Genomic DNA, 21,635 nt, shown 5'->3' with positions numbered 1-21,635 from the left:
GAAAAAGGGGCATGGCATATTAAGAACACACCAGGATGGAGTGAGAGCGTGGTATCTTCAGAACACAAGCCAAAAATTGAGATTTGCATATTTGTACAGGTACACACTTCAATAATTACATTTCCAGTGGTTTTGCCTTTGCCATGTTTGCAAATTGTGATGGTAGCCATTTCTTCCTGAACACGCTTTAATTGTGAACAACGTGCGTATGAATACAGATGTACTTCATAAATATAGTACGTTTATTGTAACGGCTCGACATTTCGAAAGAAATGAAGACAAAAATGCAAAGAAAGGAAATAAGTTACATTTTTGAACATGCAGTAGGGTGTGGACTGTGACGCACTTTATGGTGGACACCCGCGTGAAGCGTCGGAGTGCATACCCTCATATACATGTATTTTCAGAAAGGAAATGTATTTCTTATCATTTTATTTATATAGTGATACTCCGCTATATTGCCCCCGTTATAATACCATCCCCACATATAGCCAAACAGTACAAAGTCCCTTTTTTCTTACTATGTAAAAGCCTGCCATTATACAATCCCCCACGGCACATTGCCATCCACCAACGTATTTACATGACTGATGTGGTAAATTACCGTTATAATCACCCCCGCTAATTATCGCCAATTCCCATAAACCAACGGCGAGAATGTTTCAGTGAACAGGCTTGGCGAATATCCGCCGTGATTCTCCCAGGGATCAAAGTTGTGTAAATCATAATCATTTCAGTTGAAATCCATACTTTTGTTTTTGAAATCTAGATGACCAATTGCGTATCTATGGTTTCAGGTACGAATGGCTCAGCGGTTGATCCGTGGATCACGTAAGCCAGATTTAAATGCCAAATTAGTCGGGTTTACCCAACAAGGAATTCTGTTGCACGTTAAAAAAAACTGAGTAAGGATGACCTAATCTGGACTTGCATAAAGTAAGATATCAAAAGTGAGTTGGTGATTAAAGTACACAGCACTTGAAAATTCGATTTTCCTTTAACTTAATGAATCTCGAAAGGATATTATCAAAAGCACATGCAGGATGATAGAAAAGGTGCAAAACGGGAACACATTGGCGGAAACCATTGATAAATCTAAAACCGACTGAAATAACTACCCAAACTTCATAATCTTGCTGCATGAGATAAGATTTTCATCAATTTTATAAGGAGACTGGATACCCAATTAAATTTATTTTAGAAACTTGTAAAACTATTTGCAAATGTTTTAAGATTGCTAAAAACCCATATATACCCACACAAAATTGTCTATGAAACCTCCCTTATTTTTGCATTACTCACAAGGTTTTGCTTGAAAATTCAATGTACATGTATACACATTACTCAAAAAATGAAACCTTTCAAAAATGTCATTTTAGTGGTGCATTTCATGTACATGTGCATGTATTAATGACCAGCTTACATTGTTTTTTGATCAATTAAGAATATACCATGTAAACACAGCAGGACACTACTTCATTGGATGCGCTTGGGTATACCATGTCATTAAAGAAGACTTCATTGGATGCGCTTGGGTATACCATGTCATTAAAGAAGACTTCATTGGATGCGCTTGGGCATACCATGACATTATACAAGACTTCTTTTGATGCGTACAAAGCCACCGTGTCAGTCAGCCAAATTCAGGTAGCTCATTAACTCGATTTTTAAGAACTTTATTCAAAGGAGACACCGAGGAGTTCTGCAAAGTATCATCTCCAATTTCTCAATAAATCTATTAAAAATATTTAAAACCAGCATTTTGATGATCAAAAATATGTATTTAGAAAGTGTCATTATTATGAAATGTCATTGTGTTTGATCAGTCTTGTACACTTCCTATCAATGTATCCACATTGAAAATATCCAAATATTCTGCCATTATTTAAAGTAGATGATGGCATCGGATTTAAACCACCTCTACTCTAGGTTCAGTATTTACCGAAGTCTGAGCCATACTCACGTAATCCTTACCTGTGTGCAACGAGTGAACCTGAATTTAAACATCTGATCCGAGGTATAAATCTAAGATACGCAATCGGACTCAATATCACGGACACACCGAAATCTAAACGTGTTATCTTGGATATAAAACAGAATCTGGAAACCACTGGATATCATGAAGCAAATTCAAAGCGTTCACTTTAAAAGAATTCAAATCATTTTATGAAATTATGGAAACCGGACGTGATAAGACGAACTGTCGGAGATATTCTTCAAACATCGGGGGAAAAGCTAGGGAAGTAGAATTTGACGATGTTACATGGGTTACTAGCATTCACTAATGAAGATACAGTATATCTAAATATAGCGCACCTGTCGACGATCATGACCTCGCGCTTTCCTTATCTCAAGTTCAATTGTCACTTAAGTTGGACTCTGACATGAGGTTGAACGTCCGATAATTCTTGGCTTTGGATACAAATGTTGAGTCCTTCGAATCACTTACTGATGACGAAATGTCGTCAACGATGGCTACTTCAAGCGAGAATGCAGAAGCATTAGACGATAGCGAAGAAAACATCTTCGCATGTTCCTACATACTTGTGCATCAAAATTGGTACCGTATAAGTTTTTACATTATGACCCCTGGGTCGAGGCCTCTGCTGGTGGACTGTTAGTCCCCGAGGGTCTCTACAGCCCAGTAGCTAAGTACTTCGTTATTAGCTTGAAAATACAGATGTATATCTAATTGCTGTTATAAAATTTAGAAATTCATTTCAAAATTAAGGATTATCTCCATCATGCATAGCTCTTATCCTTAGACGAATTTGACTCCACTTTTTTGGCGCGGTGTTTTTGGCTATAATAGCTCTAAAACTTCATTGTTATTTCGGATTTCAAACATTTCGGTTGAGAATCACTGAAGAGACATTATTTGTCGAAATGCGCATCTGGTGCATCAAAATTGGTACTGTATAAGTTTTTACACTTAGAAGTCAGGTAGGGGCTTGAATGTATTATACGATATTTAGAATTAATTATCCCTTTGATTTATCACTGCGTCTCATTTTTTGTTCTACAGCAACCCTTTTGGGGCGGAAAAGGTACCATGATCTTGGGTAATTCAGAACATTTTCTAGATTTAGACCCACCCTGCCAGCTGGTGCAAACAACTTCCGATTTCAAAGAGATGAAGTTGTGACGATGGAGTAGGAACGGAGCGAAAGTTGCGAAGGAATGGTTGGTTTGTTGTATATTGTTTAACGCGTCGCTAGAGAATGCAAGGTGAAGATAACGAACAGTGATCAATCTCATAACTCCTATAACCAATACAAAATAGATAGTTGGGCAAACACTGACCCCTAGACACACCAGAGGTGGGATCAGGTGCCTAGGAGGAGTAAGCATCCCCTGTTGACCGGTCACACCCGCCCGTGAGCCCTATATCCTGATCAGGTAATCACCGCAATCAACATCAGTGTGCCAGGGACGGCTTAACAATCGGTATGAAACACGTCAGACAGCATTTGACCCAATGCGAGGTTGTATTGACGAACTAGATCGTTATAACGACCATAGAATTTGCGAAATGCTGACTTCAATCGAAACTGTTGAAACCCCTGTACCATCAACTTGTTTGTCAGTAGCTTACCTCGATTTAAAAACTGACTATACCCAGAACAAGCTCTTGCATATCGAATCAGATCAGATATATTAACACCATATGCAGGTGATAATGGATTATTGCTACATAAATATGGGAAGGTGACGATGGAGAAATTGAAATCATCCCGTTTGTCATACAGTTGAGTTTTCAGTTTGCCGTTAATGTCTACTTTCAATGAAATATGTAAGTATGAAGCAGAAGTGGACGACTCTGTGGTGTCCTTTATTTCGAGCTCACAGGGATATATCAAATCGACATATGAATGAAAGCTATTATTGTTAATAGACAAAACGTCATCGATATATCCAAATGTCGAATTGAAGGGCACAGCGAGAGATTTTTTCTCCTGGCTTAGAAGTTTTTGAATAAATTCTGCTTCATATGAATATAGAAACAGTTCAGCTAACAAAGGAGCACAATTCGTGCCCATGTGAATTCCAACAGACTGTTGGAAGACCTGATCACCAAAGACCACGAAGATATTGTCAATGAGGAACTCTAGCATATTTTTTTTATTTCAACTTCAGAGTACTTGTGCGTGGAATCAGAGTGGTGTTTAACAAAACAAGTTTTTGAATGACTGATCACTAGATATGAATATTTCCGTTTTCCGTTTTTGTTGAAGAAGCAACTGTCTATGATGTCAAAAAGTCTAGTCTTTAATTTATCGTGAGGAATGATCGTGTATAGTGTTATAATGTTATTGATTTGGGAAAAATTCTGCGATTTCAAGTTTACTAAAAGTTCTTTAGAATTGTTTAGAATCCACATTTTATTAACACCACTTCTGGCATATGTAGTCGCACAGTAAGTTTGAAGTTTCTCCTTCACAGCTGTTAATATTTTCGTGAGGAGCAAAGATAGGGGCTTAGTAGAGCACTTACTGGATCCAGCAATGTATCTTTGTTTGTAAGGGGTTTTATGTAGTTTAGGAATCCAGTATAGGTACGGTAACTCATATTCATTCGATCCATTGACTGGGATATTAAATGTGTCTAAAACTGAAGCATAGTTTTGAAGAATTTCATCTTTTGAAAGGGCAGTTGGAGTATAAGTATGATTACCAAAAGTAGAATTAATGCCAAGTTCGTTTAAAATACAGTTGCAATAATGAGCCTTACAAACAAAGACAATGTTGTTACTAGCTTTGTCAGCTGGAACCAAAACATATTCCTCATGTAACCTATTTAATTTTTTTATCACTTCTAGTTTACTAAACACAGAAGGATAGATGGTAAGTACTTGTGTTTTCATATGTCTAATGCGGGATTTTAATATCCCTCGTATGCTTTTAACCCATTCTGACAATGTATCAAGTTATTCTTTTTCATATTTAACCCATCGTCTGGCATAATCTTTGACAGAATTCATAATAGAGATGAAGTTCTGTCGCCAATTAAAAGACCGAGGTTCTCTGTGTTTAGGTCCTTTTAGAATAAGTGTTTTCGACTATATCAACATCACCAGTAACGACATGTCCAGCTGGACTATAGTTGAAAGAAGACGAAGAACAAGAACACGTAGGTGGATTAAGTATAAGATGGTCTATATCTAGGCACTGCAAAGTTTGTTTATAATTAAAAAGTTTGGATGCAATAGTAGAAGTATAGCTGTAGGAAATACAGGGTCTAGACATGAACTTGAAATAAGTCGGAATACACGACTGAACCCTTTTATGACGAAAAATGTTGCTTATGTTGACAGCATATATTCCTTTGTTTGTAACTTTGAGCTTAAGGAACTGGCGGCATGATTTGGAAGGAATATCATCCATGGTCCGTGCTGGTTTATAGAGCCTGTGGTAGGCAACATCCATAATCATAGAGTTTAGTCTATATTCAGGTGTTGAAAAATCCAAGTATAGACTAGCTATAGCTTCTTCAAATAACGTGTGTAAAACTCTCAATGGAATAGAGTAAAGTTTTGTACGAATATGATGTGGACCTAATTGTCTGTTGACGTAAGGCAAAAGTGAATCAAACGTGACATCATTTATAGTTGGTCTTTTATATGAACGATGTCCATGTCTGCGTTTCTGTCTTTGGGTATTGGGAAAGAGTCCCATCACATTCACGTTATTTCCTTGTGGACTAGTTTTACTTCTTCGCCTTTCAATCTTTAGGTCTCACAACTACGATTACGCTTGTATTTTTGCTTCATTCAGAACACGGCGTAAACCCAAATCATCCGAAACAATATTTACAAGGTTTTTTAAAAACGGAGTGCGCAAGGAATCTAAAATGATATCCAGAATTGTGTTGTCTATGTAGTTTTTGTTTCAAGAATCTGGTTAACACCCTTTACCAAATATTCGTTTTCTATCTCATATATCTCTACGGATGAGACCGCAAAAAACCGATAATATTAAAAATATATTGAATAATTATTGCTTGTTTGATGCCGAAATATGCTTTACTATAATTCGCTTAAATTCTACCTAAGTCAGACATGTCAGAAATTTGATTCCATTATGATCTCTTCTCTTTTTTGTTATCCATGTTTATTAGGTTAATAGAATCCTTCTTTAGTACGAGTATGAGATAGGGAAATTCCACCGAGGGGACAAGATCCGCAACCTAAGACGAGGCTTTGCCGAGTCCTAGACAGAAAATCTTGTTCCATACAATCAAATGACGTCGCAGCAGTTTGAGATAGAAACATCTCATATGACTGTCTCAAATGGGTAAAGTCGATCTCATACTGGTGATTATATGAGAAAAATGAGTCTACATACCGTTCGGTTGCAGCTTTTGTACAGTAAATCTCAGTACATATTGTATAGGCTTCCTATGTATAACTTGTTATCTCAGCTGTTATGTATGATATTTACTTTGTTTTTCTGTGTATTATCATCTACTGCATACCCACGCCTCTGTACATCCTCTCATTGACTTTGTTTTTCTCATGAAGTTTGATTTTGTTCATTTTATGTATTGTGTCAATATGTTTTTGTTTTCATCACTCAGTATAAAGTTATAGGGTTTCCATACATAGTATCAGGACAACTCGTCCCCAAAGACATCTCGACCTCAAGACAACTCGCGAGACCGCAAAAAAACGAGGCCCCATGTCACAGCAGGTATGGAGTGATAAAAATCTCTCCCTGCTTAATGGCCATAAGAGCCGAACTTAGGCCTAAATTTTGCAGATCTTCACTTACAATGGTGACGTTTCCATATAAGTGAAGGATTCTTGAGAGGTACGTTAAACAATATGTAATCAGTCATATCTTTTCTTCTTGCACCTTTGTTGTAATTGACTGCGTACCTCAGCGACACCTTCTCTGGGTTTTCATTAGCAATTTGGTAGGTTGACTCGAGACTTTCTTTAAAATCTACAACGTATTGATGTATAGTTTTCACATCTGGATTACTTACCTCTTTTGTCCATAGTTCTGGAGGAATCCGCATCGGTCCCCTCACTGCGTGACTGTAGACTAGCTCAAAAGGAGAGAAGCCCAGACTTTGCTGTGTAGACTCACGGTATGCAGACAAGACTGATGAGAGATACTTGTCCCAATCTTTCGGTCAGATCGACATAGTACATAATCGACATAGCATTTGTTTCAGCGTACCGTTGAATAGTTCGACAGACCTGTTGTACGTAGGTGAGATCATCATTTGGCGCGTGAACAAAAGTCGACTAGTCTCCGCCATTAGCTGCAAGGTGAACAGCGATTCCTGATTCGTCAACTAGTACACGAACGCTACAGGATATGTCAACTAAAGCTTCTGCAACTCTTGACGTTTCAATACCTTTGAGTGCGACCGCTCCATGATGCCTGGTAGCAAATTCAACTTATGTCAAAAGATAGCGATGGTCACGATGCGTTTCGGGCTGAATTGGACCAACCAAGCCTATTGCTACAAGCTGGAATTGCACATCTATAATTGGCATTTTAGAAAGAGTAACTTTAATAGTCCTCCCTGTCAATATTGTTCTCTGACAAATGTCACACGAACGACAAAAACGACGCGCGTCTGACAGCACACCTGGCCAATAAAACTATCACAGCACTTTGCATGTGGTTCTTTTTATTCTTAAATGTCCTGACATCAATGAGTCATGTGAATTACTTTATTTTTAGGGACGACAAGTTGATAAAATCGCAGTTTATATTCAGCTTTTGGAGAATTAAATAACCGGTATAGTATACCCCTCTCCTTTAAAAATATTGCATCATCGTCTTCGCCGACTGGTTAACATTTGATAGTGCTTATCTTGTGTAATGTCTCATCTTATTGGGCTTTCGCCAAATCAACAGGACTTGTATCAGGCACAGTTCCTATAATTTGTGGAACACAAAGAGGTTTATTCAACCTACTTTCAAGCTGTGTTTGTTGACGAGTCATCGCTGCATGGAGAATATCTGCCAGTTACGATATGGATCTGTTGAGTATCTGACATGTGGTATATTCCCTATTATCAGCTCAAATAAAGGATTATCTAAACACCAAGCATCAACTTGACACATAAAATACGGCGTATGAAAGGCGAAGATAACGAACAGTGATCAATCTGAAAATTCCCATAAGCAATGCAGAATAGAGAGTTAATCAAACACGGGCACCTGGATATACCAGGGGTGGAATCAGGTGCCTAGGAGGAATAAACTTCCCCCGTTGACCGATAACACCCGCCGTGAGCCCTATGCAAGGTGAAAATAACGAACAGTGATCCATCTCATAACTCCTATAAGCAATAGAAAATAGATAGTTGGGCAAACACGGACCCCTGGACATTTAGCAGGTGCCTATATCTTGATCAGATAAACGGAATTATCGATAGTCAAAATCAGTGTGCCAAGAACTGTCTAACAATCGGTATGAAACACGGCAGACAGCATATGACCCAGTGATCGGTTGTAATGGCAAACTAGATCGTTATAACGACCATAGAATTTGCGAAATGCTGACTGTAAACGAGAATGTAGAAACTCGTGTATAATCTGCTTTTTTTCTCTCAGTAGCCTGTTCCGATATAAAAACTGACCATACGTAGATCATCAAATACTATTAATACTCACTCGAGCAATCGGCGCTTCAACCTTGAATCCGCCCTCAAGGATGCACATACGTTTACTGCCTGCCAACTGTTCTGAAATCAATTCTCGGAGAATCACAACACTATTACATTCTTATGATATTTGTCCCCCGGTGATATCGTTTGCATATTTTATGTATATATTTTATATTATGTTATCTATTTTTCTATTCTCTCATGCATCTGTCTGTGAATATGTTTTATACAGGACCACAATGTAAACTAGTCATTTGTACTAATTGTGCTATCCTGTCTAAATAAAGAATTTATTATCATTATCATTCCACCCAGTGTCATGCGTCTCTCAAACGGTAACACAGTGTCCATTGAATCTACCTACCATTTTAAGCATGTCATGTAACGAAGCACTATAGTTGAGAGATGACGTCTTCACCAAGTTTGAGGAGATTACCAGTGAAACAGAAGAAGTTGTAGTAAACGAAGTAAACGTAGCACAATATCTTTTGTTGAATATTTCGTATCTACCACCATTCCAATTGAATTCAGGTTCTTTGATTACGAACATTTTGAGGCTATATGTCTCATTTTATAGCATTTAAAAGATTGTACATTCTTCTTCCCATTATTTCCAACCTGTTGATTCTTGACCCTTGGTGAAATGTCTTTGGTATATCGCGGGTTCTGCATCTTAGACTGGCCAGGGTTCTTTTGATCAACTGACGTCTTTCTTACTATAATAGACTAATGTAAGTAAATTCGCTTCTCTTGCCTCCCTATACTAGTCAGCTAGAATACTTATATCTTCAATGTTATTTGGAATACTATTTGTAAGAAACAGCAGCAAGTCTTCGTTACGTATTGATAGAATCTGATCACGAAGTCACAGAATTCACTGAGAAATTCTTGGTTACATTCCTCATCTCTCTCCGTTGATTTATATAACTGTTTAAGCATACCGTAAACTGTGCATAAGCCCCATCTTATTCCCGCACGACAATTACAAAACTGCTGTCTGAACCCGTCTTCAGGTCTCTCAAAATGTTTCCGTTATGCTGCCTTTAAAAGCTTTAAAGGGCTGTCTCCTGTGAAAGAGCACTGTACAGATCCAGTACCTGTTCCCATAGTAACGCGCTTAGCTTCACAGCCCATGTATCAGCTGTCCCCTTTGTGTTGTTGCATAACGTTCAAACAGTCTAAGATTGGAAACTACATCTTTCAATTCATCAAAATATGACATTTTAGGTGCCTTTGTAGAAATATTGCTCTGAATCTCTGATTTACTAGATTGCCAAGCTACGTGTAGTTGTTGTTCCAATTGTAAGGTTTTACTTTGGTAACTAGTTTCTACGTCAGTCAAACCTTTTAACTCCTCTATGCTTAGTTGCTTTACTTGATTTCTTCCTTCCGTATTTCAAACTATCTGTCCGCCTTAATCATGTAAGGTGAAGATAACGAACAGTGATCAATCTCATAACTCCTACAAGCAATACAAAATAGATAGTTGGGCAAACATGGACCCCTAGACACACCAGAGGTGTCTTTCAGCTTCTCTGCCCGTCTTAAGTTTAATTTGTTTAGTTACTTGCATCCCCTGATAATGAGCCTGTTGATCTATGATAAACAGCTGGAGACCTTTTCCTTTAGCTCCATTCTCTGGCCATGTTCCGTCAGTTCTTGTAGTTGCGGTGTTTCCACCTTAACTACAGAAACAGAATAAACGTTTGTAATCAGTACTACAGTACCGAATCTCTCAACAATCTAGAGCACAACTACATATGCAGACCAACAGTAACCTTTCTCCGTTCGGGATTCTAACCAAATACCAAAAATCTACCATAGTACAAAGTATACGTAAAGCAACAAAACTAGCTTCAAGAAAACATTAAAAAGTACTTGCATATGATATTTATAAGCAAGTAAAAAGACGTATATGCTCACTGAACAAATATATTCCACTTATGACACCAATTTGTTACGACAGCCTTCGCGATTGTTCAGTCAAGCATAACACAATTTCTATTTACGATTTTATCTAAGATTAAAAACAATAGACAATGTATACAGCGTTTTGCATAGAAAAATGAATTCAATTGTCCAAGATAGTTTCATAACCATGGCAAACGAGGTAGAAAAGTCGATGTGCTGGCAACTGTGTCCCTGGCCTTTCAAAGAAATGAAAACAGATCGTGACATTGCAAAAAGTGATTCAAGTGTTTATTTGTGAAATTTATCATTAAAAGTTTCTCTTGATAGATGGTCAAACTGGATTGCATGGGGATCAAAGTACAATGTTCAAAGTACAATTGTTCTTCCCAAGTATCATACCAAGGTGAGTTTGCTGGACATCCTAGGTACCAACTAAGGTCAAATTGCTTGACTGTCAAACCAACTAAGCTCATTTAGTTTGAATTTGCAGGTACTACACTAGGGTCAATTTACTGGATTTCAAACTGAACCTGAATTCCCTGACAACTTCACCATATTACCAAATTAAGTGGTGGTCAGTGTGGACAAGATACGTGACTGGTCAGTGTCAGTGTAAGACCCACAAGCGGGGGAGATTTGTCCCATTCCAACTGTACGAACATTCTAGTTTCCAATGATATTAGACCACTTTGCTGTTTCAATATTAGTATCTTGCAGATCATAGCTAGGACTATGAAAGTGAATTCTTATCAATTCTTATTGTTATAAATTGTGTTGCCTTTGTAGGACTGTGAACATTTAGATATCTGTTGTGACAGTAAAAATAGTATGTGACTGGGACCTTTAATCTGAAGATCCGTGATGAAGACCAAACGTTTGGGTAATTAAGGTTATATGGACCATGAATATCGGTGTGGATAACTCAGTGCTTGGAGCAATTGACTAGTAATACTGGGATCTCAGATTCATTTCCCGGTCAAACAATAACGTTTCTCCTATCCTACTACAGGGAGGAACGTAATGGTTTGGACTATGTAGACCGTGACTATCAACCTGGATAGCTCAGTGGCCAGAGCACCAGTTAAAACACATGACTAGTAACACAGGGTCGTGGGTTAGATTCCTGGTCAAGCAATATATTATCATCTTCCTATTACATTTACCTATAATACTGTCAAACCTTGTTATCTCAAACTTGATGGGACCGAGAAAAACTTCTCGATCTCAGGTTTGAGATATTGAAGTTAAAATATATTGAAAAATGTAGTTGTGACTTCTAACTCACTTGAACATGTCCACAGTGTTCAGAATATCAATGATCCCGATACCGAGGTTCAGCTGCATATATGAAAATATGCTACACTATAAATGGACATTTTTGAGATAATTTTGATAAGTTGTGAAATACAGACAACTGAGCTTGATGTTATTACACTTTGTCTGTGTTGATTGTGAAGGACTGTGGAGTGTCGTGACGTTATTGATAGCGAACAGTGCCCTTGGATTTAAAGATCTGTGATGAAGACCACATGTTTGAGATAATTCTCTGTTATTGTATCATAAACAAGTGAGCACATAGTAATAATGTAAATCTACACTATGCATAGCTTTTATAGTTACACTGTAAATTAATACAGATAATAAGACCTGTACGGAGAGATACACGGGCCCGTGTTTGCCAAACTCTGTATTTTCTATATTGTTTGTAGGAGTTGAGAATGATCACTGTTCGTTATCTTCGGGTTTCATGATAATACTTAAATTGAAAAATATAATGAACAAACAGAATACGCATCAAAATTTAATGAAGAATCAGAAAACTATTCAACATTCAAACACACATCTGAAACACTGCTGTAATTAACAATACATTGCTGCAATTAATAGATGTAATTAACATTAGTTTTTCGCTGTGATAACAAGCAACTGTAACCAACAGAGTCGTGAGATGTGTAATGAACACGGTCTTTATAGATATTGAATTTTCTTCACTTTTTTATCTCCATTAGCCACAAAGAGGTTGTCTTTGATGTCCACACATAAACCGTATGGACCATATAAACCACAGTTGTGAATGTAGCGGAGGAACTGTCCGTCTTGATCTAGGATGTGGATACGGTGATCGTCATAATCTGCTGTCAGGATGTGACTCTGACTGTCTGTAGCGATACCGACTGTTTCGAATAATTCCTTGGTATTAGAAGAATGTATACTGTATCTAATTCCTGACTGATTGACCACTACTACTGTACTAGTTTCACGGTCAGCCTTACAGATATTCAGGTTTCTGTTTTCACTGAGGTATCTAATAACATAAGATGAATAAAGAGGACGACCCATATTTTCAAACTGAATAGTTTGTGTTTCTGTGGAGTCAGAATAACGTACACCTTTAGATTGTTTTCTATCATCACTGACAATGGTAACCAGGATATCATTAGGGACGGTATTGGAGACATTCCAAGGTCTCCACTCCGTTAGTCGGACAATGGTCTGTATCTGTGAATTTAAATAAAGAAGGATGAAGCGAAAAATGGAGATTTGTAGATATGTACGTGAATACACTTCAATAATTACATTCCCAATGGTTTTGCCTTTGTTATCTTTGCAAATAGTAATGGTAGCCATTTCTTTCTCAACGCGTTTTAATTATAAACAACGTGCATATGAATACAGATAAACTTCATAAATATAGTACGTTTATTGTAACGGCTGGACTTTTCATGAGGGACACCCACGTGAAGCGTCGCAGTGCATACCCTCATCTACATATATTTTCAGAAAAGAAATTTATTTCTTGTTATTGTATTTATAAACAGATCCCCCGCTATATTGTCCCCGTTATAATGCAATCCCCGCATATAGCCAAACAGTACAAAGCCTCGTTTTCCTTACTACTTAAAACCCCGTTATAACGCTATCCCCCTAATCTGGGCTTGCATAAAGTAAGATATTAAAAGTTAGTTGGTAACCAAAGTCCACAGCACTTGAAAATTTAGTTTTCCTTTAACTTAATGAATGTCGAAAGGATATTATTAAAAAAATACATACAGAATGATAGAAAAAGTGCAAAACGGGAAAACATTACCGAAAACCAGGTCCATTGATAAATCTAAAACCGACTGAAATAACTATCCAAACTTCATAATCTTGCATGAGATACATTTTTCATCAATTATATAAGGAGATTGGATACCCAATTAAATTTGTTCTAGAAACTTGTAAGACTATTTGTAAAGGTTTTAAGATTGTTAAGAGCACATATCCATCCACACAGAATTGTCTATGAAACCTCCCTTATCTTTGCATTATTCACAAGGCTTTGCTTGAAAATTCAATGTACATGTATACACATTACTAAAAAAACTGAAATCCTTGAAAAACGTCTTTTTAGTGGTTGTCTTCATGTACATGTATTAATGACCGACTTGCATTTTTTGACCAATTAAGAATATACCATGTAAACACAGCAAAACACTACTTCATTCTACCTGGGTATACCATGACATTAAGACTTCTTTTGATGCGTACAAAGCCACCGTTTTCAGTCAAATTCAGGTAGCTCAGTAATTCGATTTTATAAGAACTTTATTCAAAGGGGACACCGAGGAGTTCTGCAAAGTATCATCACAAATTTAACAATAAATCTATCAAAAAATAGTTAAAACCAGCATTTTGATGATCAAAAATATGTATTTTTTATAAAATGTCATTGGGTTTGATCAGTCTTGTACGCGTTGTCCAGTTCAATGTGTCCACACAAAAACGATCGAAAATATCCAAATATTCTGCCATTATTTATGGTAGATGATGACGTCGGATTTAACCCACCTCTACTGTAGGTACAATATTTACCAAAGTCTGAGTCGTACTCACGTAAGCCGTACCTGTGTGCAACGAGTGAACCTGGATTTAAATATCTGATCCGGGGTATAAATCCAAGATACGGAATCGACCTCAATATGACGGACACGCCGAAATCTAAACGAGTTATCTTGGATATAAAACAGAATCTGGAAGCCATTGAATACCATGAAGCAAATTCAAAACGTTCACTGTAAAGGAATTCAAATCATTTTATGAAATTATGGAAACCGGACGTGATAAGACGGACTGTCGGAGATATTTTTCAAACATCGGGAAAAAAGCTAGGGAAGTAGAATTTGACGATGTTTCATGGGTTGCTAGCATTCACTAATGAAGATACATGACTATCGGCCTGGATAGCTCAGGGGTTAGAGTAGCAGTTAGAAGACATGACTAGTAATACAGGGTCCTGGGTTAGATTCCTGGTCAAGCAATATATTATCACCTTCCTATTACATTTACCTATACTGTCAAACCTTGTTATCTCAAACTTGATGGGACCGAGAAAAACTTCTCGATCTCAGGTTTGAGATATTGAAGTTAAAATATATTGAAAAATGTAGTTGTGACTTCTAACTCACTTGAACATGTCCACAGTGTTCAGGATATCAATGATCCCGATACCGAGGTTCAGCTGCATATATGAAAATATGTTACACTATAAATGGACAATTTTGAAATAATTTTGATAAGTTGTGAAATACAGACAACTGAGCTTGATGTTATTACAATTTGTCTGTGTTGATTGTGAAGGACTGTAAAGTGTCGTGACGTTATTTATAGCGAACAAAGAAATGTAACCTTGGATTTAAAGATCTGTGATGAAGACCGCATGTTTGAGATCATTCTCTGTTATTTTATCATAAACAAGTGAGCACATAGTAATAATGGAAATCTGCACTATACATATATATATACACTGTAAAATAATACAGATAGTAAGATACGTTTACCTGATCAAGATATAGGGCTCACGGCGGGTGTGACCGGTCAACAGGGGACGCTTACTCCTCCTAGGCACCTGATCCCACCTCTGGTATGTCGAAGGGTCCGTGTTTGCCCAACTATCTATTTTGTATTGCTTGTAGGAGTTATGAGATGGATCACTGTTCGTTATCTTCACCTTGTATATGCACGGATAGATAAAGGGATTGGTGTTTGCCAAACTTTGTATTTTTTATATTGCTTATAGGAGTTGAGATTGATCACTGTTAGTTATCTTCGGCTTTCATGATAATACTTAAATTGAAAAATATAATGAACAAACAGAATACGCATCAAAACAGAGTCGTGAGATGTGTAATGAACACGGTCTTTATAGATATTGAATTTTCTTCACTTTTTTATCTCCATTAGCCACAAAGAGGTTGTCTCTGCTGTCCACACATAAACCTGATGGCCATTGTAAACCACAGTTGTGAATGTAACGGAGGAACTGTCCGTCCTGATCTAGGATGTGGATACGGTGATTGTTAAAGTCTGCTGTCAGGATGTGACTCTGACTGTCTGTAGTAATGCCGACTGGTTCAAATAATTCCTTGGTATTAAAGGAATGACTAGTGTATCTAAATCGGAGTTTTCCTGACTGATTGACTACCACTACTGCCCTAGCTTCACAGTCAGCCACACAGATATCCAGGTTCCTGTTTTCACTGAGGTATTTAATGTCATCAGATGAATAAAGAGGACGACCCATATTATCATACTGAATGGATTGTGTTTCTGTGGAGTCAGAAAAACGTACAACTTTAGATTGTTTTCTATCATCACTGATCATGGTAACCAGGAGATGGTTGGAGGCGGTACAGCAAACATTCCAGGGTCTCCACCCCTTTAGTCGGACAATAGTCTGTATCTGTTTATCATTTACTAGATTTACTGTTCTTTTATCAAAATCAGTATAAACAAGATCTCCGACTCGTGTCACTGCTAAGTCTCGTGGCCAGTTCCCAGACTCGGTTTGTATGGATGTCAGTAGTTTGCCTTGAAGGTTAAGGAGTTTTATTATTTCGTTATTCCCACGTGTCCAGATTTGTTCTTCATTAAGACAACTAACACTGAGTGGTCTATACCCAGTGTCTATGGTGGCGGTGAGTCGCGGTTCATCAAGTAATGGTTTGACTGGAGGAGACGATACAGCTTCTGCTGACTTCATTGTGTCACCATCTTCTGTGTTAATAGATAATGGCGATAGAGAACCGAACATTTCATTGAGCTGATCTTTGTTTATTTTCTGAGGAGAGAAACTCGGTAATGCGACTCGGAATTTAGGAGGTAATGTTCTAAATTCGGAATTTCTAGATTTGTATGTAGTTGTTAAGTAGACGTCATTGGAATCTAGCATTTTCTTCAAATCCAGAATTATATGTCTGAGTTCTGTAATTCTGTTTGTAATTCCATCTCTTTTTTTTCTAAGAGTGTCCAGGTACTCAAATTTCATCTCCTGGATTTCAGATTTCCGTTGATTGACAATGGCGGTGATCTCTTGGTGCAAGACTTCACCTTGTTGGTCGGCAGCTGTTGTCAGTTTCCTGCAATGCCCTTCTAACTCGGTTTCCTCGGTTTGGACATTGGATGCCATTGCTTGATATCGGGGATGGATTCTGGTCTCTAGTTCTTCCAAATCTTTTTGTAAATTTTTGATTTTAGAGCTGAGTTTTTCCAAAACATCTGATAAGTTGTGACCTTCATGTATCCCAGAGGTGACACAGATAGAACAGACAGGAATATCACATTTTTCACAAAACATTTCGCAATGTTTTTCGGCGTGTTTCGGACATTTTGGATAGTTAGGAGTAGAACCTCTGTGTATATAAGGCACGACATTGTGTTTTTTAGAGGAATCTGAGAGGTGTTTACCAACACAGTTAATGCAGAGATTTATTTGACAAAGTTCACAGTGACTCTGTAGCTGGGTAGTTTTACAAGTGTCACACAGTAGGATGATCTGAGCCCTGCGGAACGGGTCCATTTCTGGTGTCAGGGTCACACGGGATGTTCCCTGACAATACCAAAAATAAACATTTTCTTTATCAGTTTCTTAACACATAAAATGGGATTTGCATAGATTGTACATCACATAACAAAACTACTATGAATAGGCTACAGTTAAGATATTGAAAAAATGTGCAAGTTAGGATTGAACTATAATTTAAATCCAAGATCTAGTAATAGGATTTTGTTTTATAGTAAATATATAATATTGTTTTGTGTATACATATTGGACTACGGCTGACTTAGACTTTTAGATCTTGGTATTGTATGATAGCACGATATCGTTAAATATATTTCATATCGAATTGTTGGTATATGTATTTTTACGGTGACCCTGATATTTTAAAACTATCTGAACGTCTCTTATTTATCTTTTAAATCAAAACACTCCTCACGATACATTAAATATTAGATTTTTGAGGTCATATACAACTACTTCGTCATTAAAAACTTAAATATTTTAAAAACCTAGATGGTAACGACACACTAACAATTCAACTTTATGACAAACAGGAGGTTTGCAGCTTTCCCATCATCAACTTTCCATACTTATATAGTAATATTCCTTTATCACCAGCATACAGTGTTTATGTATCTTAACTGATTCGATACACAGCAGTGTGTTTTGTATAAGATCAGTTTTTAGATTAAGGCAGACAACTTCTCCTAGCCACCTGATTCCACCTCTAGTATACCCAGGGGTCCGTGTTTGCCCAACTTTATTTTTTGTATTGATCACTGTTTGTTATCTTCGCATTTCATCAGAGACAAAGTAAAGTCCAATCTTAAAGGGATTTCAAAATAGAAAATCAATTGAACGAAAAATTGACAAAAGCAGGTAAAGAATTATCGTGACTTGTAGAAATCGATGAATGGGAACTACCCTAAATGAACAAGGTAGATCTCCACGTAGGACCCTCTATGTGGTGCCTCCAGAGTCAGATGCTCAAGAATCAGAGGGTGAAACTACAGAACATAAAGAGATGTTAAATAACATTAATGAACAAAATATTAACATTGAATCAAGTGAATCTACTGTACAATCAGATGATGATTCATTTATGGAACAACAAGATGCGAATAGTGATGAAGTTCATAACTCCGAAGAGCAATACACAATAGAGAGTTGGGCAAACACGCATTCCCTGCATATACCAGAGACGTAATCATATGCCTAAGAGAAGTATGCATCGCCCCTTCACAGTTCACACCAACCGTGAGCCTTAAATCTCGATCATGTGAACGGAGTTATCCATAGTAGAAATCCATGTTTAAAGAAGGGCCTAGCAATTGGTATAAAACACGTCACACATCATTTTAGCCAATGACAGGTTGTCTCGACAAACTAGATCATTATAAAGGCCATATAATTTGCAAAATAAGATCTATCGCAACAATGATATTCATAGTTGAAAACATATCTTATACATTTACAACAATTTAATGATATTATAGTGCGATATAATTAAGTCTTACCTGTGAATCCGAATGGCCTCCATGTTCTTTCGACATTCAGTCTAGATCTGTGATTTAGGTATCTGCCCCTAGTGCAATTCATCCCTTGTAGCTATTCGTGTGTTATCTCTTTAACCGAGTCCGTGATATTGGAAAATTCTTGATTAATTTAGTTTTATCCCCACTTCTTTACCGGCACATTTTAGAGGTTTTAAAAGACTGAATGACAGAATTTTGTTGAAAATCGATTTATTTTGTAGAGTTATTAAATTGATCACTGTTCGTTATCTTCGCCGATCTGGGGTAGGCATATGACAAGTAAGATTATTAGATCATAACGTTTGTCCAATGACGTGAAAGAGGTATATTTTACAATCATGTTTCTCTTTAATGTACACACTATGACACCTCTCCCTAGATTAGATTTTAAAAATTAAAAATCTAAATGTATGAGCTTATGTGTCTGTTAAAATTCAATAAAAACATCATAATCAAATAATCATTTTTTATTGACAAAAGACATTTGTATATGTGTTTTTTGTGTGCAGTTTTAACCAATAATTTGCCTTTCTACATCCATTCAACACAATTTAAACTTATTTATATAGCATGATAATTAGTAAACACATTTTTTTTGAAAAATTGATTTAAAAAAATCTTTTTAAAGGGTGCTTTACAAAAATAATGGTGAGCATAAGGAAGGGAATAAGGTCAAAGGTCAGCAAGTACAAAAATCGTAACTTAGCTTAACAATATGATGTTCTGTCATTATTCCAGTAAGTAGAATAAATATTGCAACATTAAAATAAGATCTTTACTATTGATTGAAAATAATGTATCGTTTTTGCATTAAAGTATACATGTACATGATTTGGTTGCTAGGCAACAACACCATTTTAAATGTTAGCAAAAAGTACTACCTGTTTTTCCTCTCCAAGTACAATCCATACGAATGTTTAAATACTTACTTTCAATAGCAAAATTTAAATGTACTTGCATTAATTTTTAACAAATATATTCTTTTTATTCTGAAGTTGAATTAAAAATATGTTAGAGTTCCGCATTGACATATCTTCGTGGTATTTGGTGATCGGGTCTTCCAACACTCTGTTGGAGTTCCCAGGGGCATGAATTGTGCCCCTTTGTTAGCTGACCTGCTTTTATATTCACATGAAGCAGAATTTATTCAGAAACTTCTACGTGAGAAGAAAAATACCTTTTTGTGGTCTTCAATTCGACATTTAGATACAGCGACGACGTTTTATCTATTAACAATGATAACTTTCATTCATATGTTGATTTGATATATCTCTGCGAGCTCGAAATAAAAGACACCACACAGAGTCGTCCACTTCTGTTTCATAATTAGATATTTTATTGAAATTAGATACATGTATTAACGGACAAACTAACAACTCCACTATATGACAACGGGGTGATTTCATCTTCTCCATCGTCAACTTCTCATATATATATATAAGAATATTCCATTATCACCTGCATATGGTATTTATAAATATCTCTCAACTGATTCGATATGCAAGGACTTGTTTTGCGTATGGTCAGTTTTTAAATCGAGGCAAGTTACTGACAGACAAGTTGATGGTGCAGGGATTTCAACAATCTCGTTTAAAATCAGCATTTCGCAAATTTGATGGTTGTTGTAACAATCTAGTTTGCCAATACAACCCATCAATGGGTCCATTGCTGTCTGACGTGTTTCATACCGATTGTTAGAGCGTTCGTGGAACACTGATTTCAACTACGGATAACTTCGTTTACCTGATCAAGATAAAGGTATCAAGGCGGGTGTAACCGGTCGACAGGGGATGCTTACTAATCCTAGGCACCTGATTCCACCTCTGGTGAGTCCAAAGGTCTGTGTGTTTGTCCAACTATTTATTTTGTATTGCTTATGGAGTTTTACGAAGAGGCTTACTTTTACAATCGACGGCTGACTTTTACAATTTAAAGGGGCCAACTCCAAATATGAAAAATGTGGGTGAGGTATTTGCAAAATTGAAAGACGTTACCGCAATCAGTTGTTGTATGTATTGTTTAACGTCTCAATCGATAATTTTTTACTCATATGGGGTCGCGGTTGCTCAGTAGTAGAGCGTTCGCTTCGTAACCGGGAAGTCGTAAGTTCGAGTGCCGTTTGTGCCATGGCCGCGTCAAACCTAAGATTGATTTGATGTTGTTTATCGTCCCTCTCGAGAATTTTTCACTCATATGGCAAACCTAAGACGTTAGAATAGGTAGTGATTGCTCCTTTGCCAAACGCTCGGCATTTAAAGGTGAGAATCATGGGCCTTTCGGACATGACCTTAAAAACGGAAGTTCCGTGTCGCGACATGTGTTGGCACGATAAAGAACCCTTACTACGGCGCTGAGCGCTAAACATAGGCTGGGTCTACATTTGTGGTACTTCACCTACAGCTCGTGACGTCTCAATATGAGTGAAAAATCCAGGAGGGGAAGTAAAAAACAACCAATCTTATGGACACGTCATCACTGCCGGTGAAGGGCTGCAAAATGTAGGCCTATGCTGGACGCTTACGGCCTTTGAGCGAGGATGGATCTTTATTGTGCCACACCTGTTGTGATACGGGGCCCGGTTTTTCCGGTTTTATACGAAGGATCGCCCCATTTAGTCGCCTCTTACGACAAGCAAGGGGTATTGCAGAGGACCTATTCTTACCCGGATATCCACGGGTACGGCATTTCTAAAGGACAAGCACCCGTCAAATGCTTATATAGATAATGTATAGAATACCCT

At 37.2% G+C, this 21,635-nt stretch overlaps 2 protein-coding genes across 2 annotated transcripts; both read right to left on the bottom strand.

Annotated features, from left to right (window-relative positions):
* Window positions 1-12,327: 12,327 nt before the first annotated feature.
* On the bottom strand, window positions 12,328-19,020 carry LOC125674506 (tripartite motif-containing protein 3-like). Its single transcript, XM_048911653.2, has 3 exons — window positions 18,878-19,020; window positions 15,361-17,408; window positions 12,328-13,039 (listed from the first exon to the last, which is right to left on the bottom strand). The coding sequence occupies exons 1-2, from the start codon at window positions 18,911-18,913 to the stop codon at window positions 15,723-15,725; spliced, it is 1,722 nt and encodes a 573-aa protein (XP_048767610.2). The 5' UTR covers window positions 18,914-19,020; the 3' UTR covers window positions 12,328-13,039; window positions 15,361-15,722.
* On the bottom strand, window positions 12,509-13,168 carry LOC130053677 (tripartite motif-containing protein 2-like). The gene has a single exon (XM_056161070.1). It carries the CDS (start codon window positions 13,166-13,168, stop codon window positions 12,509-12,511), a length of 660 nt encoding a protein of 219 aa, XP_056017045.1.
* Window positions 19,021-21,635: the final 2,615 nt, after the last annotated feature.

The sequence above is a fragment of the Ostrea edulis genome, chromosome 3 (assembly GCF_947568905.1).
Source record: "Ostrea edulis chromosome 3, xbOstEdul1.1, whole genome shotgun sequence".
NCBI classification, from domain to species: Eukaryota; Metazoa; Mollusca; class Bivalvia; order Ostreida; family Ostreidae; genus Ostrea; species Ostrea edulis.
The sequence above is the reverse complement of the archived record's forward strand: the minus strand, read 5'-3'. Positions and strand labels throughout refer to the sequence as shown.